At 40.3% G+C, this 21,655-nt stretch overlaps 1 protein-coding gene across 1 annotated transcript in view; it reads right to left on the reverse strand.

Moving 5' to 3' along the window:
* Positions 1-21,655, reverse strand: part of PTPN14 (protein tyrosine phosphatase non-receptor type 14) — a 122,359-nt gene that overhangs the window by 44,437 nt on the left and 56,267 nt on the right. Inside the window, exon 4 of the mRNA XM_072856928.1 lies at positions 162-259. Within this exon, the coding sequence (XP_072713029.1) occupies positions 162-259 (98 nt within the window). The remainder of the gene's footprint in view (positions 1-161; positions 260-21,655) is intronic.

A 21,655-nucleotide genomic window follows, 5' to 3' on the forward strand; every position in this document is an offset into this window, starting at 1 on the left:
GAGGGTGTTTCATCAACAGCAGTCCACCTATGCACTTTTAAATCAATAGAAAATCCAGCTGTTGTGAGTAGAAGTCATACAAGGCCTTAGTGAGTGCCCAGTCAACATACAGAACAAACAAAAAAAGCCAATGTTGGAAAAGGGCTATCAGGTCACCTTACCTTGCACTGCCAAACCAGCTAGTCGAATCCCCTGCTCCAATGAAGAAAGTAATTGGCCATCAAGAACATCCTTTTTCACTTGTAGGTAATACTGATATCTACAAACAAAAAAAAGAGCACAAATTAAAACATCTACATGTTTGTACATTTTCTACAGAACAAAAGACTGCTGAAAGCAAGAAAAACTCACCACAAACAGGTCAGGCAGTTAAACAGTAGTCTGTACCTGGCTTCAGAAGTTCCACATTACCAAAAAAAAAAATCAATATGACCCCTATATGTGCAATGCTTCCAAGTGGATGAAAAGGAAAACAAAAAGTTCTAATTTGTGTTCCCTGGACTACACAGAAGAGGGACATCTTCTGGGATTACTTCCTCCACAAATTTTTTAGAGGTTACAGAAGACCATGCAATCACCAATACAAAAAAAAGAGTCTGTTCCATATTTCTTCTATTGTTTTTGCTCCAGTGTCACCATTTTGATAGAAGAAACAGAATTTTAGCAATATACTTTGGCCTACTGACATAACTTTAACTATAGACCATATAGGAGTTTTTTAAATTGGTATCTCTCATCTGTAAGGATGACTTAGACACACAAATCAAGCAAACCCAGCTTCCAATATCATGCACTTGCTGATCCACAGTAACTAATCACACGACAAACTATGTTAGTTTTAACCACAGCGACAGAACTCACACATTTGACCTTACATTTGCAATAGAGCAGATGAGGACAAAGAAGTAGTTTTCCACAAAAAGCTTAACAAGTTACTGTCCCCATCCATGCATCCCTCCCATCCACTGAACTGGACCAGACCCACAGCAGAGCTGGCCAAAGCAGCAGGGATATGTACCAGTCCCTCCAGCATATCAGGTTAAAGTCCAGTGGAGACAGCTCCATTAACAGGCCACAACTTTTTATTCTGCAGGCACGAATGCATGTTCCCTCAAGCTACCTGTGTGGCATGGGCAGTAAAACCAGGCAGGGGCAAGACAGGCAGCTGAAGAAATTATAGTCACAATTGCAAGGACACCATATCAGCCACTGATGTGCCAATAATCAAATACAGTTGAGTTACAGTGATCTAATGATCTCATGTCCATCAGCTTAAACTTTTGGTGCAGATATACATAACCTGTCCTAACTGAGAAGAAACACAATTCCTTTTCAGCCAACATGCAACAACTCATCAGGTCTGAGCCCAAAGGTAGAGATACTGTACCAACATAGCCGCAGTCATGTGTGCACTCAGCCTCATGCACCCAACCCCTAGACCTGCTGATAGTAACTGATGTGCCTGGGTGGCCCAAGTTAGGAAACCCCAAAAACCAAAGGCCTTTCTCAGGCTGTGACCAGACATGCCAGCCTGGCCGCAGCTGAACCATGTTAGGACATTAACGCTCCCTTCAGCTGCAAAGCTGCTCACCCCCCCAACACAAAGGGCATCCCCTCAAAATGGCATGGATTTAAAAAATAATTACTTGAGATAAACCAGGTTAGAAATAAATAGTACACAAGCATGCTAGACAGTCTCAGAGACTGCAACCCTCTGCAAGGTGGGCAGCAAAGAGCGGTCAGAAAGACTGAGGGCAGTAAACTAACCAGACACAGCTGCACCCAGCACACCACATCTGACCTTACCTTTGAACCTTTGGGAATAGCAAAGAAACTGTTCTGGTCTTGTTTTAACGATTTCAGATGTGCATGTCTGTGTGTGTAAGTCACCTTCCCAGTACCAATGCAATTAACCTTTCCTTCTCAGAAAGGAGAACCACTGTAACCCACGTTGCAGGGACTGCATTGCCTTAGCTATACTTGAAAATGTTACCATTTAATTCTGTGTGGAGGCATTAGAAAATACCTACGTGCTTCAAAACCAGCATAACCCAAGCCATGCTTTTAGGGCTATTAATCAAATGCAGCATTTTACATTTTTCTTCAGTTAACTCTTCCATTAGCGATGTGAGATGCAATAACTTGCCACTAGACAGCACCAATGCTCTGACCAGACCGGTACTCTCAAGGCAGCAGGGTGTTTAGAGGCTACAAGCACTGCAGGGCAGAGAAATCCCCTCAAGGAAGGCCTCTGCACGTATTCTTCATGTCTGGGAAGTTCCCTTTGGAGTTCACAATTTTTACATGCGCTTAAAAGGTAATTCTTGGGTTACTGGTTTTAGGCTTCCTCTTCGCCTCTCTCCACTACAAAAGGCAGAAGAACATTTTCAAATAGGAAAAATATAATCTCATTTAAAATGCTTAGATTTGGCTTTCACACAGCCTAATGAAGATTAAAACCTCAGAGGATTTTGAAATTTGATTGAGAGAGGCAGTGTAAAAAGCATACAGCTTCTCAGCTTGAGCCCTGTGCTTCAGCCCCAGGTTTCACAGTTGCTCAGTCCAAGAGACAAATCAGCTTGTTTCCACTCCTTTGCAATGACTAAATCCCAATTCTGAAAATACACATGCTTTCATACAAGCTTGACATAAGCTGCTTTATCAAGTATGCAGGTGAGCAAGTGCTTGCTGAATCTGGTCTTCGAGACTTGTAATGCTGAAAGCAGGCTATTTATGTCAATGCTACATATATATGCATGAGTTGCATATTCTAGTCTAACAGAACAAAAGTAAAACACACATCTGCCATAAAGTTAGAGCTATTGTTAAAACAAACACAAAGTTAAGACACTACATGAAAGTGAAAACCTTGAAGTGTAAAAATCTTACAGTGACATCCTAGCTCTACAGAAGTCAAGAATGTCACCAGCTTTACTGGAGCCACGGTTTCAACCACGGTACCCACAAAACTATAGATAAACCATAGATAGGATTATTTAGGTAAGCATCATCAAAAATACGGTGTCAATGCAGTTACTGTAGTATCAAATATTACGACCCAGACTTTCAAAAGAAACAGCTGATGTGGGGTTTTAGTTGCAATTTTAGTTGCCAGTACTTTAGAAAAATTGTTTTAAGACAGCAGTCAGCACCCACTTTATGAGAAAGATGCCATTTACAGGTGTTTCACCCCGATTGTCAGAAACAGGTCACATTTAAAAATTTCAATAGGAATATTCTACAATATTATGGTACAGCATTGCATTTACTAACACTGCAGCAGAATAAAAGTTTAGGATTTATTATATATTGTAGATTGACATGCAGTAGAAGTTTAAAGACGTATATAATTAGCTCTGACATTAACTAGTGTATCCATCAGGAAAAACCTCATGGAGAAAGTTGTCACCTTTCACAGACAAACGCACTGAAAAGCAATCACCTTCTATGGCTCTGACACTTTTCTCAATGGAAGTACCAAGATAAACTGAAGAAGATTGAGGCAGAAACCTATGGTCTGTACCAGCTTCATCTTTACCCCTGGACTGACAGTGACAAGGGTCACCCACCTAAGGTGTCCCCTGACATCTCCTTTCATTGTGGCCACATAAGGCACGAACTGGGACATCTCCTTTCACAAGGCACGAACTGGAGTGGCTAATTCCATTGTCAAGGAAGAGGAGGAGCATACTCTGGAGGAAGCTCTGCTAGAAGGCTCTAATAGCTCTACCAGCCACAGATTCATGGCTCAGCTCTGCTGCAAAACTGTGGTCAGGCTCTGCCCAGCCAACAGAGAGGAGAAATTGGCCCACATTCTGTCAAGGATTTGAGGCTCCTCCATCTGAAATTACATTAAATGCTGTTATTATGTCACTATGCTAGCTGAGATTGCTCTTTGTTCACTTGGATTGCAAAAGTAGATCTATAATTTGAGGGAAATCAAACATTTTAAAAATGATTCAGCTGTAGATTCACTGAGGAAAGCTGTTCCAGAACAGCAGATAAAAACATGCATTTCTTAAGCCTCCTATTAGGTGGTTTACTTGGGAAAGCATATGGAAACTCAACAAAAGAGAAGTTTGCAATCTGCACCCCCAAATAATAAAAGGCAAGAAATTCAAAATTAGGACTTACAAAGCTTTAATCACAGAGCCATTCTGGCATACTAGGGGAGTGCAGGGCAGAAGAGACACCACCATAGCCACGTGGGCTGAGAGCTGAAATCTCTCACCTTCGTTGCTCATTTTGGGTTAAACATTTTAGCAGAGCTGTTGTGTATTCAATATAATAAAGGCTACTACAGTTTGCCAGGCTGTAGCTAATTCCAAGGGGAATGGGAGTGGACAACAAGTCTGAACAAAGCCATAATTATAAGGATATCATTTCCCACAACTCTATTTAGCCAACACAGAAATCCTTAAAAGTATATTTGCATCTATTGCATCAAAAAGCACACTAGATGCAAAAGTACATAAGCTACAACTGGACAACTATGAGACAACATCTGAACTCCAGAATCAACATCTGCATTTTAGCAATCCATACTACATCAGAGGGAAAAAAACCCAAATAGTATTAGTAAGCAGGAGATAAAGGTACTGGTTTTAAATTTAATTGCAACACCCAGATTCAGACTCTGCTACAGCTGTGTAAATGTAGAGAAACTCCATTTGCTCGTACAATTCTGCATAGACCTCCCAAGACCAGGATTCATGTTTGTTCTCCTGTCACTTCAAAAAAAGAACGTGGGTGTTTGTACAGTGTCACTGAATTCATTGTACCCTTCCATCACCACGTTTATCCATGTTTATCTGATGTATAACCTCTGTTGCCGTTTTATATATGCAGAAAATAACTCAATTTTACTGATTTCCATTCTCTTCAACAACCAATGTTTCAGATAACACAAGCCACGCAGAACCTGGCCTGATCAATATTGGAAGTGAGATCTTTGTAGAGAAATTAAAGGACAGTTTACAAAGGTAAGAATATGGATTAGTTTTGCAGAGTAATTGCACTGGTACACTGCATCTTCACAATTTTCCTACTAGTGACTTCCACAAAGAACCACAAGGCAAATACTTCATTAATAATTACTCAATATTATCAGACCTGGTAGCCTTAGTAATCAAACAGCATCCAACTCTGCTAGGAAACGTATGAAAACAGAACAAAAAATGCTTACTGCCCCAGGGATTTACAATCTAAATATATGCTTCATACACATACATAGATCTATACATTTATACAAAAAGGTGACAGGATCGAGAGAATAAGGATTAATACTGTTTGAATGCTATATTGTGATCAGCCTGGATTTTTGTTATTTTTCCCTGGTTTTACTTTCCTTCTCTGTACATCAGGGACAGGAAGGGTTTGGAATATACGCATTATCTCTAGTGCAGCAGGAAACACTTTTTAAAAAACTTTTTTTTTTTTTTTTTTTAAATCAGTCAGTGTGTTTTTCTGGAAATTTCAAGGCAGTATGAATAAATACATTACAGTTTCAATACCAATAAATATTTACCTTGAGTGTATCTGAAAATACACAAAGCACTACAAAAGATGTATTAGTTACCCAAGAGGTACAATTCCTTTAAAATCATTTCTAATGATGCAATTACTGGCATGACTAACTTTTTATAACTCATTAGGTACCTTTTTGGCATCAAGCCTATCTATTGGATAACTGCATAGCTATGTAGTTTAACTTCTTCTCTGGAGGAAAAAGAGAACTGCTTTACCGTTTCATATCTCCAAAATAAGAAGTCTTTAAGACTCAAAGGAGAAACAGATTGGCCCACAAGTGGTTTAGCTCAAGACCTTCAGCTCTTTTCCAACTTCAAAAAAATTGCAATTAGAGAACACTATGATCTTCTAAAATTAGGAACACAATAAAAGTCTCATTGAATCACAACAGTCCGACTCAGCTCATTTGGGTTTATCTTAGTATGGTAATATATTTCTGAGCAGAGATGCTGCAATGTACAGTTATGCAATAATCTGCCCACAGGGGAAGCAGTTTCTCCAGAACAGAGGCCTTTTATAATTTACTAAAATTATTTTAAGCATTAGCTTTGATATTGATGTGTCTATTGTTCATCTCACACCTTAAAATCTGCCATGATCTTGGCTTTGATACTATTTAGCAATAGGATTCCACAGATACCTATATGCTGTGTTTTAAAGAGAAACCCATTTTTTATTTTAAACACAGGGCCTTTCATATTTTCCCAGCCTTTGAGTTAGATGAGCCAATGACTCAGCTATTCAATGGGCAATCAAAGGAACTAATTGATAATGACCAAAAGGTTACTTTTATTTATTTATTACATATGAGACAATCATAATAATACTTAACTCTTACTGGTTGCTTTTCTGAGAAAAACATGCTTTAAATGGTACTAATGATCATTAGCCTAATTTTATAAATAGAGTATCTGAGGCGCATGGCTGGTGAAGTTACTCATGTAAACTTGGGCAGGAAACCAAAGCAGATTTGGGAGATCTAGGCTTTGTTCCCAAGTCTCAATCCAGAGTACTACTTACTGGATGCTGCTTATTTCATGTAGGTCACTCAATATACTGCAACAAAATTGACTGCAAAATTGGACTGGATTTTATATGGCACGAAAGAAAGGCAGGTAGACAAGACTGGTCTTTTCAGATACAACGCTCAGTATATTGGCAAAGATGGTGTTATGATTTCTGGGCTTGAGCATGCTGAAACACATTTTAGATGCAAGGATTCAATCAGCACATCTTAATCTAAAGGCACTTTAAAAAAAAAAAAGAGGTACATACATTGATGATGTCATTGTCAGTAATGCAGTGCTAAGGCTTTGTCTTTGCCGGTGTAAAAAACTTGGATGGTGTTGATAAACAGAACATCTCCAGCTCGCTCCTCTGGAATTTCATCAACTCTCCCAGCGAAAGTCTGATGTTTCGCAGTACTAGACAATAGCCATTTATCTGGGATTTGTGGTAGAATATAAAAAGCAACGTCTGTGCTTCCACTACTAAAGGGTAATATTTTTGGAAGGGTATTATTGAGAACAAGTCTACCACACCCTGTCACAGACCTTCAGAAAGATCAGCAGACTTGCCAGAAAAAAAAAGGGAAGGAGGCGAAAGAGCCTTTGTCACACATGCAGGAGGAATTTCCTTCAGAAGCTCAAACTGTCAATGCCAATAGTAAAAACATAGTCATAACAGTTTCTAGGGTAGGAACTCCTTGATCATAGCAAACTTATAAGGTAGGTCAAGGTTAGCTTCAGGTAACTGAGAAATGAGGTTGTTCAAAAGCAGCATCCAACTGCCTACATCCTGGTTTCCTCCAGCAGCTGGATGGAAAACATGACTAAAACTAAAAATAAAATAAATTAAATACATGGAAAGATTTGTGTCATTCCTTTTCCCCTTCCTAATGAGCCAACAATGCTGGGTTAGCATCACTTTCGCACGTAGGACTGAAAAAGGAGGATAGATCAAAACACAGTTTGTATCACCTACTTCCACATTGCTCAGTCTGTCTCTTTAAAAGTAACAGTTGATAGCTGAAGGGCAGAAAAGGGGATTTGGCTAAAACAGGCTAGTTTCACAACGATGGCCACTTTCCATTTGTTTTGATATGCAACTTGTGAGCATAAGGACAAGTAATACACAGCCTCGATGGCTGGCTTGCTGTATGAGCTGCATTGAGGCACACAATGAAAGGTAAGCTACCACATGTGACCAGTGAAGTTCCTACCAAAGGCCGATGTCTTCCAAAGGTTAAGGTCCAGCTACACAGTCAACTCCTGGCTAAGGATACTAGAACAGGAAAACCTTTGTGCATCTAAAAACAGTCTGATCAGAATTTTGCACTGCTTAGTTGTTGTTTATCACCTCTATTTCATCAGTTTACTACTGAAAGGTGGTTTGTTTGCATGCATTCCCCGAAAGACAGTCTATTAAAATTTCAGATCTCCACCTCCACCAATTCTTTACACAGCTGACAGAAGATTTCAAATGTAAATGCAAAGGATGAGCATTTTAGGAGCAATAAGCTTTCTTCTGGTGTAAATCAGTCAATAAAGTCAAATTTCTGCAGCAAAATTGAGCATTCAAAAAAGAAGATAATATATGTATTACAAACAGACATCGGACTGTTTAGGAAGGTAACACATGCTTTATAACCTCTTACATATAAGCAGCTGTTTCCAGTATAGCCTGGTATCAAAGTGTTGCAGCTCTTTGGTGTCCAGTGTTAAAATGGATGGCTAGTGAAACCCCGAGCAGTTAGACACAAGATAACAGCATCACACTCAGCATTCTCATTGGCAGCCAAAGACTGTGCTTGGATTGTAAAGAAGTGCTCTGTGAGTGTTTTTCTTTTCCTGCCATTTCTGATGGGCCACAAGCACGGACATGCACCCAGGCCTTGTTGCAGCCTGCAGACATGACACAAGCCTTCCAAAACACGCACTCCTTCCACAAGAGGCTTAGCCAGCAGATGCAGCTTTACAGCATCCACCAATTTCTCTGTATTTAAAAAGGAACCCCCCAACCACAACAGGTCCGTCCTCTGTACTTGTACTTTTTGTTAAGAGTGTGCTATACTTTTTGGATACTCCAAGTTCAAATAAACCCACAAACACAAAGTTAAACCTTAAATAGAAAGGCCAGTAATGGCATGCTTTAGCAAGAAAGGAAGGCATGCCACAACCTGATCCTGATTTTCTGCCCTTGAACTCTTGAATTAATTATAACAAATTACAGGGAGCCCCACTACAATTTATAAGCACAATAAACTCCCTTACAACCACCTATAATTTTATCAGAGTTAATCCAAATACCTAAAGAATTATACAGCACAAAACTCCAACATGCCTTTTAGAGTAAAAAAATGGGGGAAGCCATATTCTCTTGTCTTCCGAGCCCTCTCTCTCAGCAACGGCTACCTTTGGTCTCTGCAAGCTGGAGTCCAGCAAAGCCAGGCCCTAGTGACACCACTATAGCATAGCATTCATCCTTATAAAGGCTGGAGTGGGATTGCAAAAGTAAAGCAAAACAATCAAAATCATATAATGTGAAGAAATCTATATTTTAGTGTTTTCAGCTGAAAAACAACATTCAGTGCAAGCATAAATATTACATGGAAACACTAGAATAAAACTTTTGGGAGTGAAGTGTTTGTTAGCCACACATCTTTGAAAAAAGCCATGTATCCATCTGGTTTGGGTTTTAAGCACATGCTAAAAGTGTTATTGTTCAACATGGCAGTCCTATTGACTTCAGACTGCTCACATAGTAAAGCTTAAATACACGCTCTACTACGCGCTCATGTCTCCTGAACTAAGCAAAACACTTGCATTTGGCTACAGAGATCCAAAGGTTACAATACAGGAGACTATTTTTTCTTATTAGATCATTTTTTGATCATAAAAAAAAGAGTAGAACTGAGTCAGGTAGGTGAATTGCAGCAATGCCACATACCGCTTTTCATACATAGATCTTAAACGCTGTAGAGGAAGATCAGTATTCTCATTCTCCCACCCTATGTCAGTTGCTCAGGGCTTTTGCATGCAAAGCCACCATCCGGCTCAACAGCAAAATTAGAGGGACAACACTGCCGTGTACCACTCTGTATCACTTTGCAGAACGGTTCTACTAGCCATCTCCCCTCCTTTGCTGCATGACACAAATCTGGACTCCAACTATGAACAGAAGCTCCAACCACATATAGGCTCCACCTATATATAGGTGCTCAATAATATGACATGGCATGCAGCCTACATGTCATTTCCCACTTAATTAGTCACATCCTCAAAGCATCAGGTCCCATGCACAGAGAGCAAGTCATGCCCCCAAAGCCTTAGATGGCATAAAAGTTATAGCAGCTGTGAAGATGCATCCTCACAAAGACGCAGAAATGAAAAGATGAGTCATGGCTATGTATGCTGCAGACTACTAAACCTCATGGGGAAGAGGAACACAAAAAGCCCTGTTGGTCTTTCCTGATTTGGAACCAGGAAAGATTTCAGCAAAAATGAGATTAGACCCCAAAAAGTTAATAATAGCTTGGATTTACTTCCTTTACTCATATGTGTTGACTCAATTCAAAATATGCTGTTCCCTGCCCTGAAAAGAAAACGCAGCTAACCTTCAAGCTGTGTCCACTGTGGGAAAAGGTGGTTTAAGTTACACATGGAAGCAATATGAGTCAACAGTTTGAAAATTCTCCTGGTAGCCAGCCAGGTTAATGGCCAAGCAGGTTAGAATATCATGCTAAAAAAATGTGGTGAGTTAACTAGAACGTATGTATACTCTAGTTCATACACTGCAACACTGAAAATAAATAGACAACTCTTTAAAAATTGGGCTAAGTACAGGCATAACTCTAAACTATTCTTTGGACACAAAACAAACATGAAGAGTTCCGACTGCCCCATGCTCCTCCACTGCATTATGCCAGTTGGAGTAATAAAACGTATTGTATCACCCCATATACCCTGTCTCATTTTTCAATATGTATTTTAAATATTCTCCTCCAGAAGGGCTCTAAACTCTGGAATGACATAAGTCCACCAGCCTTTTCTGGTTAAATGCACCACTGTGCCCTGATGCAGAAGTTGAATAGAGGGAACACATATACCAGTGAACAACTGGTATGCATATATAAGCATCCAGAAACACATCACAAAATGATTAGTTTGTGGGTGCAGAGCAGCATGCAAGTGTATTCAGGTGTTACTTTATTCAAAGAGCAAGTGAACACGTTCAAACTTACAGAATGTGTGCTTAACCTGAACTTCAAAAAACAAAATAAATGCTCTGGTAGCCTGCAGTGAAACCTTGTTCATGAATTTATGGAACTCATTAAAAAACCCCTATCAGTAAAACCTTTAGGTAGTATCCCAACCTCACATAATCAACGTCCGAGAAAGCTCTATTGATTTAGTGGAATTTTACCTTGTAGGGAGCTAAAATCCAGTCCATTCACTATTGCCTTTTACAGTAATCTGCCCTGGTAATAAGAAAACACTGCTTGAAATGTGACACAATGAAGTTGCCACCTATCTGTAGGCCATCAGTAAAATAGCTCATATTCCTGTGAAAAGATTGTTGAAGCACCTACATTAGCGCTAACTGCCAGCAGAAAACAGGAAAACTCAGGTTGTTTCCACCTCCCAAAGAGCCTGGTGACCCTAGTGTTTTCACAGGAATTGTTGAAAACAGTCAACCCACACATCAGTAAATCATGCAATAAAACCATGGCCCAGGAAGTTCTAACGTCCCAGTGAATGCAACCCTGCAAAAGTGAACACAGCTCCGATAACAACGGGATGTTGCCAGAGAAATATGTGAATCAGTGCCCTGTTGGGTGGGTAAAGTAGATACATTTCATGAAATGAATCATTATTCTTTGTAAAAGCTTCAAAAACAGCTGAAGATATCAAGTGCAAAAGCAGCTGCCAAAGATAAAACAGTGAACCAGTAAACATCTCACTGCACAGGAATCTGCCATCTTCCAACACTGAGATTTCTGCCAAATTCTTGTTGAGATTTTCAGCTGCATAAGGGCCTCCACACAAATACTTCTTTTAAACACATTCAGAGACATCAGGATTGTACTGACATCCAATTGCAGCTCCTTTAGCTTTATACACTGCCAGCAAGGCAAAAAATATTAAAGGTATTCAGCTCCCTGAAAAAGGGTATGTTTAGAACTAGTTTTCATGGTTTGTGTCTCAGCTCTAAGAGAAGGGAAGAAGTTTTCCCCAGCCTGCAGTACAACCATCAAAATTCAATAAATTTAACTGAAGACTGGCAGGGCTACTGTAACCAAGATTTCCGCTGCCTACTGAATTCTCAAAATTTAAAAAGCAGTTAGAAACCCCAATCAAAAAGCATAGGTCTGTTTGCTCACAGGTTGCTGCTACTGGCTTGACCGTCTTTCTGATGCTGTAGCCAAATTTCAGACATCTATCTGGGACTTCTAAATAGACGATCAGTGAGCTGCAGTTCCCTTTTCAAAACATACAGTAGAAAAGAGAGAATGAATCGCCTGCAGAAAGTGATGCACAACAGAGGAACCCTGAATCATGCTGTGGAAATGCCCATTTCTTCTCACTGATTACATAGGAAGTCTAGAGCAACCTTCATTCCTGAGGCTTCATCAGGAGAAACTACATGACTAAGGTAAGATCGCTCTGTGTCACGAAGACTTTAAGTAGTATATCCCGCAGCAGTCTGCACTTCCCTAAGGGGAAACTGCTAGTTGCTGCTACTGCATCACATGGGAAGATAAACAGGAGAATACTAGCCCCAATCTAGGTAACATATTCAGCTGTCAAAAACAGTGCCTTAAACTACACTGGGAGGCAAGTCAGAAGCAGCATACCAATCTATGAGGTACACCATAATATTCACTGTGTACACAGTGCTCCTTAATGAACGAGCAACCTCATTCTGCAATGATATACATTGTTACTACACCTTAAGGGGAAAAAAGGCAGTCAAGCACTTTGCAATAGTCTAAATGACAAAGGCAGTGAGCGGCACAGTTCATAGATTAGAAGAGGAATGATCCTTTTCATCTTCATTTGAGGAGATGCATAAAGGCTGATGGGCACTTCTGCAACTCAAGCAGCTAGGGCTGACAAGTGTTTTCCATTTTTCTACTTTTCTTATCCTTTCTCCTGTAAACCAAAAAATTGAACATAACATCTTTTTTTGCCTAGGGAAAGCAAAATCACTCCATGACAGTAACTCTCTCTATAGCTGTTATACCAAAATTTCACAGAGGAGGAAGAGAACAGACATTATGTATTCAGTAATTTTCAGAATAACTCTCAAACTCCTCACTGTTAGCCACAAGTGAGAAATCAAAAATACATATTTGCTGAAATAACTTGCTCCTTTTTTCTGCCTAAAAATTTGACAAATAGATTTATAAAAATGTACAATGCCTTCTCCCAGAAAAGCTTAAGACCCTAATGTAACAGGTCAGAACCAAGCTCTGAAAAGTTGGGCAGGGCCTTGGTAGGGCAATCGCAAGTGAAGTGCATGATAAGCTGCTCCTATTTCATAAGTAACCAAGCATCATTTGGCCTTTACTTTGAAACGGTCTCATTTTATGCAAATGTTCTTTCTAGTTTATGGGCAACAAGAGTTTATTTTCTCTTTCTCTTAAGTTTCTCTTTCTTCTCCTCAATTAAGGAAGCAAAAGGAAACAGTTCCAGTACCAGCACGTCATTTGTTTGATACTAGAACTCCATAGGCTTGTTTATTTTCATAAAAGTATATTAAAATATGGGCTATTTTTAGGCTAGCAAATTACTTCTTGCATCTATTCCATGCTGCTACAACAGTTACTAAGTGCTTCCAGACCCTAAATATTCTTACCTGTGGCCAATTCCAATAGGAGACATGACTAACACCACCTAGCAGCTCAGAATGGGACCCTTTGATGCAGTTTGAGACCACTGGAAACACTGAAAAGACAATGTAACAGATGCCCTGAAATGCTGACAGTTTTCCAGCACATAGTAGCATTCCCATTTGAAAACAATATTGTCCTTACAAATTTTTTAAATGTTGTAACTGCTGTATAGCAAAGCCAAGGAACTACAATTCCTCCTGCCTCTGCTGCTGTTTCCATTTTTTAAGGTACAGGAAAACCTCATCAACTACTGTAATCTCTTCTCAGTGCTATTCCTGATGCCAGTAGTAAATAAAACAAAGAGAAAAGAGATTTTTTAGAAGGTATTTTAGCTTTAAAGAAGTTTATTTCTTGGTGCATGTATGCCAAGAGTAAAGAGCTACTTCACCTCCAAATTTAGTGACAGTTAATTTAGTTCAAATTATCTTTTCTCTTCATGCAATGCAGAACATCATGAAGTCTAAATGAAAGGAGCAATTCTGCCTTACAGGAGAGAAAAAAAATCCCTCTACTTGCTTTTAGTTGTGTCTGTCTGGTTTAAGAAGATGACAACATACTAACAACCTTCAGAGAACAAAATCCATCAAATCTGATCCTATTGAGAGTCATTCCAACAGCCACCACAGCAGAAGCTTCTTCACTAAGTTCACAGGAACATTCCGACCAAAGCTCAGTCTTCGCTTCAGAGAGAAGGCAATGAAGGCAGCAGGGAACCCACGTCCATCGTGGTGATGGCAGTGTGCTCCCATCTGTCAGGAAACATTAGACTTGAGTTTCAAGTCTACAGAATATTATTTCTGTTTAGAAATGAAACTATAATAAAACAAAGTTCATTTTTTGTTTGTCAGTTTGTATCTCTACATCCTACCTTAAGCCTGACAGTCCTTGAGAGTAAATACCTAGCTGAAGGTTTCTCGGGGAGTCTTCAAGTATGAGTAGATCTAGCTGGGCCCATGTTGTTAAATGCAACTTCTTCTGACAAATCCTCCAGCTGTGTAAGCAGAAGCTTACTATCCATATGCTCATCCTCTCTTTAAGACAGTCTGTAGTTTAAAGAAAGCCGGATGCAACTTTCCACTTCATTCCAACAAGTAAGCTGCAGTTTTCATGAGGTTGTTCTACTGCCAATTACAGCAAGATTTAAAATAACTTTTCAGCACTATTTAAGGTAACCTGCTACAAATACAAAACAAGAACACGGGGACACGTTCAGATCATACAAGCAGACTTTCAACCGGTTTTCCATAAACACACACACATTAAAAATGGGTACTGTTAACAATACAGCTAGGAATATGCAACCATATGGGTGTCTGGCACTGGGAAATCTAACAGGGGAAAGCCAAGGGCCAAGAAGGACAGGATTTAAATAGAACTGATGCTCCAGGTTATCCCAGTGATCCACATAACACAAACGTTTATTGCCAACAGCGGTGAGGACAGCTTCCTTGCAGGCTGAGAAACAGAAAGCGGTAGGTGTGACTCATCCAAACACACAGCTTCGTACACAAAGCAAGCTCTTCACTGATAAAAACAGAAGGACAGATTTCTAGCCTCAGCACCATTTCAACTGTCAGATATCACAAAATAAATATATAGGCCACTCAAAAGGTTTTGTTTCCTTGCAGGAAGGCAGAAGACGCTCTCCTGCATCAGAAGTTGGTTAGACCTCCAAACCAAGTTTCAAAACGCTTCATTTATTTCCTTCTCTTTAAGGATCATAAAATGTCCTAAGTACCAGGTTCAGTCTCATGGACCTTCAGCTCTTCTTCATGGAATTAAGATTCAATCCTGACTGTCCTATGCAATTCAAGACACATTTTTAACATGGTGATTTGCAGCCATGTCCTAATCATGATTAGCTTCCTCTGGTGACCAGGAATAGGACACGAGGAAATGGAATGAAGGTGCATCAGGGGAAGTTCAGATTGGACATTAGGAAAAGCTTCTTCACTGAGAGGTTGGTCAGTCACTGGATCAGGTTCCCCAGGGAAGCAGTCACAGCACAAAGCCTGTGAGAGTTCAAGGAGCGTCTGGACGACACTCTTAGTCATATGATTTAGTTTTACGCAGTCCTGTGAGGAGCAGGGAGTTGGACTCGATGATCGTTATGGGTCCCTTCCAACTTGAGATATTGTATGATTCCTCCTCTCTCCTGCTGCACATACCTACATTTTCTATCCATCTGCTCCCTCTGCGCTTCTGAAATGGATGCACAATTAATGTACTGTCATCTCTGAAGTTTCATGGGCCATGAATCAAGCCCCCTCAAAGCCATGCTATTATTGAAGAATGATACTTCTGTATTTAGTAAAGCTAGGTGCTCTTTTTCCTTCTGGTTTTTGAAAGCTATAGATTACTTGGAGTCAGACCTCTCATGCCTTTATTTCCTTGCTGTGTTACCAATCTAGTTTGAGTTTTGTTTTGAACATCTAAAAAATAATCTCAGACTGAAATTCGTATCATTACCTCATTTCAAGAGCTGCAAAGTTTAAGGAAAATCCTAACATACTCAATAAAAATCACAAGCATGGACAATAAATTTGTTACATTATTATACCCAGGTGCAGAATTTTTCCAAAAAATATGAACCATTTCTGGTTCCCAACTATGGTAAAAGCCATCCACATTCCTCACCCCCTAGCAGGAATCAGCAAGAGCTGATCAGCGTTCAATGCAAGCTCAGGCCACCCAACCAACGCACAGGTTCGGCAAGTGTCTCCAACACCACGTGTGCCCAGGTGGACAGGAAAGGAAGATACAAAGTGCCTTTTCCCAAGTGCAAATGCCTTCACCAGCGTGACTGGCATGGAAGGATTCAAGCTGGTCTACCTAAGACCAGAGAGGAAGCTCCAGCACTGTGTGTAAATAGTGTATCTTTATCATACGAGAAGAGTAGAAACTCAAAATGTAGCCTTTGCTGCCATTTAAAAGGACCCAATAAAAAGTCTAGAATACTCCAAAAGTATCTGTTGTACTAAAATTGAACATACAAATAGTTCCCATCAGGAGAGCGATATGTAAGAACACGTGACTAAGCCTCAGAACATAAAATAAGTATTATTTCCTCATGATCAGATGTAAATGTGATACTGCCTAATGCCAAGACATTCCCGTTACAACATTTCTAACCATCACAGCCACTGCCTTCAAAACACACTAAAGCAAGAATGCAGGCCGAAGTATCCAACACTGTATTTATAGTTATGCAACGCTATTTTTTAGAATTGCTACATATGTACTGCCCAACCACACACATGAAAACACATTCACTTTCTGGTCTAAAAGCACAGTATAATGTAATAGATTAGATCTAAGCGTCAACAGTTTCTTAAAATATCTGGCACAAATTGCTCAGCTTTCAATAACCAACGCACAGAGAACAAGCTCCCCATTCACTGAAGAAAGTCAGCTGGGAGAAGGGTTTGCCCTCCTCAGCAAGTTATTTTATAAACAGGGAATTAGTGTTGAATCTTAGGTCTGCCTTGAAGGAGTTCTTATTTTGAAGTCAAAGTTTAAACATCCACTAAAATACACATCCAAAAAGAACCAACTCAAGAGTGTTACTGAAAAGCAAAACAACACATACGCTGCAATAATATGAACACAAGAAGACCCAAGCAAATACTGCACATTATTTGTTGTTGCTGTCCTCTAAAAACAACATTAAAGCTAATTAAGTATCAGCTTGTTTACAACAAGGCAGGCTACAAGCCTAATGTGTGTTTTTTATGCTGCAGTAGCCACTAATATTAAAAAAGTCTAATAATTAAAACAAAACAATAAAACCATCAAAGGAGCACCAAAATGCAAATACCCCAGACTGTCTAAGCCTGGGTGGCCACCCAGGGCTCTTAAGACTCATCCAGCTTGCAAGCAGTTCCAGAGCTGCTCCCCTGCCTGGGCTACGTGAGCTCCTAGACAGTAGCTGGGGTGGCTGACAGCATTGCTGTTTAGTCCCAAATTCCTGCAGCTGGAAGAAAAGAACAAAAGGTCGACATTACCAAGTTACTTCAGGACCCATCCTCAGTCTTGTCCAAGAGAAGACAGCTGGGATCCCTGGGGGTTCACAACTTCCTCCACTTAGCAATGAATCCCAGAGCTTGCCTTTCTCCCAGCCTTGGGAGATAGGGTGCAGTTCCAGTCCATGAGATGATCAGCACTGGGACCATGATCAGGACCGGGACCTGTATGTAGGGTCAGGCAGGCTGGCAACCACAGTCTAAACCAAAATAGGATTCTGTACCAGCAGAAATTTCTTTGTCTCCCGTTGATTTATAAAATTTCAGTTCCAGAGTTCCTGCTGCTTTCTTTGGGAGACCCCACCACAATGTCTCATGAACATTCTCATTAATAAGACATTTACTTGTCCTAACTCTTCTTTTACTGTGTTTCATGACACAGCACCTACCTACAGCACTATATATTAGTTCTTCAGTTAAAAAAGAAAGAATTAGTACCACCACATATAGGTCAGTTGGCACCCCATGCCACTTCACAGTTGTTCCCTACCATTCCCCTGTAAAACTTATCCAGTAATTTACCTCTCCAAATCATTTAGCGGACAACAAAAGGTTTGACAGGATTCATGGGATGAAATTATTTTCCATTTCTAAGGTCTGCCGTTCTGACAGAACATCCTGTCCTTTTCTGTTCATTTGATACGACTTTCATGTATAGCAGTGATTGCCTTAATTCATGTGAATCATTTAAAATTACAGTCCACTGACCTATAGCTCTCTATAAAGCAGAAATATGATACATATAAAATATATATCATTAAAAAGTTGGAAATATTCTGTTAGAAGAAAGGAGCTACACTGGTTTATGCTACACAAGGATCCAGCCCAATATAAGAAACAGACAAAGAGAACTGACAGAGACTTTTAAACTGGAAATAGTTAAAAACAAGGGACTGTTCTGATCGTTGATATCATATTTGTGTTGAAGAGAACGGTCTTGCTTCTTAGTGAAGAGGTGCAACATCTTTCCAGTTGGGCAAGCCACATAGCTCTTCCTAGGGTCAAGAGAGGGCTACGTGTCATGGCCTTTCCTGCGTGGTGTGAGCAGAGCTGCTCCGTAAGCGCAGCACAGCTGACTGGCACCCACACAGCAGCTGTGACATTTCCCAGAAAAAGAGGGCAATGAAAAACTGGTTGCATTCATTTCTCTGGAAACTATATAGCCTGCTCCCAGATACCATCTTTCCAAGAGAGCAGCCATGCTCTTAAAACATGTGCTGGGAAGTACACCATAAACATGAAATGATGAAGGTTCTTGGGAAGAGACAAATTTGGACAAGGCAGTAAGGCTTCTGCTGCTTGAAAACCAAAAACTTTTTTCCGCTCAGTTACGCCAGTAATACTGAATGGTTAAATTCTGACTTAAATCTCCAGGTGTGAGACACGGAACTCTGGCCTTTTGTGTTTTAAATACTCCACCTTCCCACTTGCTGTGTATCACTCAGTTCTTGCTCACTTGCCGACCCATCCAACTTAACCACACATCTCTATTTTCCGCACATCCTGCATGATATTTCTCTGTACTTTCATAGAAAAAAAAAATTTTTAAGTGTTGCTGAATTTTTAAGAACCATTGGCATTAACAAAATCCTATGGGTCTACCAGAGGTATATTAGCAAGCATAGCCACACAACCTGCCACAGTCCATCACTTCAGGCAAGCACAGTCAAGGCTGTCCTGAACAAATCAGATGGTACACATCATGCTGTTTTTTTCTGACACACTGTGATATACAAAATAATCATTTTGGACAATGAAGTCACTACAGTGCTCAAATCAACTACCATGAACTCAAAGGTACACACAAAGACTTCTCAGATAGCCACAAGCTGCAGGTGTGACCAAGCATGAAAAGCAAAGCAGCCTCATGGACCTTACAACCTTAACAGCCAAAAGAGTTCCACACCATCGAGCTTGCCACAAAACCAAGCTAGCACAGGAGCATATGCGATATCCAGCCTTAACACAACAATTAAAAGCACCAAGTAAACACAGCAGTGACTGCTACAAAACTCCAGCTGATTGTACTTGTATTAAAAGCTAGCAACACAGGAGGATGTGAAACTTTAGCTTGTTCAAAAAAAATAAAGCAAAGCAGCTAAAAGCAAAGATAAGCTCAAGTAGGCAAGACATTTAAGAAGGACTTTTTTGAGAGGAAGGAAAAAAAGCCCAGAGTTTATAAAAAAAAAAAGAGTAGATTTGCCAGAACATTTTTCCGTGTAAATATGAAGCAGTCAAACAGTAATTTTTTCCCCCCTACTTTATCCTCACATGATTTAAAGATTCATACAGTCCTAACAGTCCGTAGCTCTGTATGTTTTAGAAGAATGTCTGTTTAAAAATTCTTCACCTAGCACTTGAAGAAAAATAAAGAAAGGGAAAGGTGGGGAATTGTGAAGAAGAAATATTTCCTTAAAAGACAAACAGAAAAACACAGCTACAAGAAATGGTGAAGGAAAGGGCAAGGTAGCAAAACATCTGAGGGAAGAAATGCTCACTTAGTTAAAGGAGGATAAGTTTGAGGCTGATTTTTCACAGGCCCTCCAGAAAAGAGGCCTGGCAGCCACAGGCTCTAATTTTCCACCTGCAAACACATTCATTCCCACACTTTGCAGGTGCAGCCATCCCATTCCAAACACTCTGTGTTTTCTTTCACTGGAAAGCTGTACAGCATGTTCTTCAGGGAAAATGCAGAGCTGACAGCTGAACTTGGGGCAAAAGCCTAATGCAGAACAGTGTAGATGCTGGAATATGTCCCTCCCTACATAGTCATGCATACCAGACCTACCGTGCACAGCACCATGGGGACCCAGCCCCACTGGTGGCACCCAGACTAGGAACTGCTCTCGTTTTGCAGGATTATGCCCCAATCTGCAACAGCACAAACACCATCAGATATTACTGGGTACAGAGCACATAAGCAAGATACTGAAAGCTTCTTCCAAGAAAGTAAAAAAGAAAACCAGACCAAAGCACACCTTCATTCCTTCACAGGAGGCACAGGAGTATCGCACATGAAGATAGAGATACTGTGGGGAGCAAAATGTAACTTCAGCTTTCCTTTCGAACTCTGGGAAAAAAAAAAAGGCCACGGATTGTCTGATGCTTGTGCAGAAAGCAACATCGCACCCACATTTTCAGAAAGCCACAAGAGTGTGTGGGTTCTCTGTTTTTGGAACAAGAGCACAGTGAAAGCAAGCTTGTTTACTTTGACACTGTACAAAGGCTTATTTTTTTAAAATAAATGGTTGAAAGGATGCCTCCCCTCTGAGGAGTTAGCAGAAAATAAAAGGCAGATTTATATTTCTAATCTATGCAAATATCTACTCTACAGGGCATCACAAAGACTGCTTTATATCAGACAGTATGCAGATCCCAGGTGCTTTAAATATGCCAAAAGCATGCGCAGCATCTCCACCTGCGATGGCTGCTCACTCTGAGAACAGCTGGATGACTAAAAAGAGGCTGTCTAAGTAGCCTTCCATGAAAAATGCCTTTTGCTAATGTGCCAGCCCCCATACTCCCACCCAAATGGCTCCTGCTGTAGCTGCCATCAAGCCTGGAGAGGGTTTTTTTTTGTTTGTTTGGTTGGGTTTTTTTAATTTGGTTTATCACAAATTCTTCTAGAAATTTTCAAATTATAGCCATTACAACATGGTGAAACTCCTACTGACACCTTAAGAAATTATCATGGGGCTTTAATTCATAATTCCCCCTGGAAGATGTCTGTGGAAGCGGGTGCAGGCAGAATGCCAGGACTAGAGGTGGGGGAGATGCTGGAGTCACCGAGATCTTGGAGGAGACAGGATTAAGATCAGGGGATATCTACAGATGGGAGCCTCAACCCAAGACAAAAGAAACAGACTAGAAAGAGTAGGGAAATAAGAGAGGACTAGAGGGTAGGAAATAGCTCTCCGAGGAGAAGGCCCAATGCCAAGAGTACAATGCTATTACGTTGAAAGGAAAGCATAACAGTAACATTTATTTCATTGCCATTACCAGAAAGAAGAGACAGGTACTCTACAACTGGTGGCTGCTTTCTGTACATTTCCCTAGGACATCCGTAGGAAGCTTCTGTTCACAGGTCAAGAAACATGGCTGTCCTGAGAAGCCTCACCATTCGCATTCAAAAATCACTAACCAAACAAGACTAATGATGTCCTGCTGGTGCTTCTTACCCTGTCCCAACGCTCCACTTTGTCTGAGG

This window comes from Ciconia boyciana, chromosome 3 (genome assembly GCF_034638445.1).
Source record: "Ciconia boyciana chromosome 3, ASM3463844v1, whole genome shotgun sequence".
Lineage (NCBI taxonomy): Eukaryota > Metazoa > Chordata > Aves > Ciconiiformes > Ciconiidae > Ciconia > Ciconia boyciana.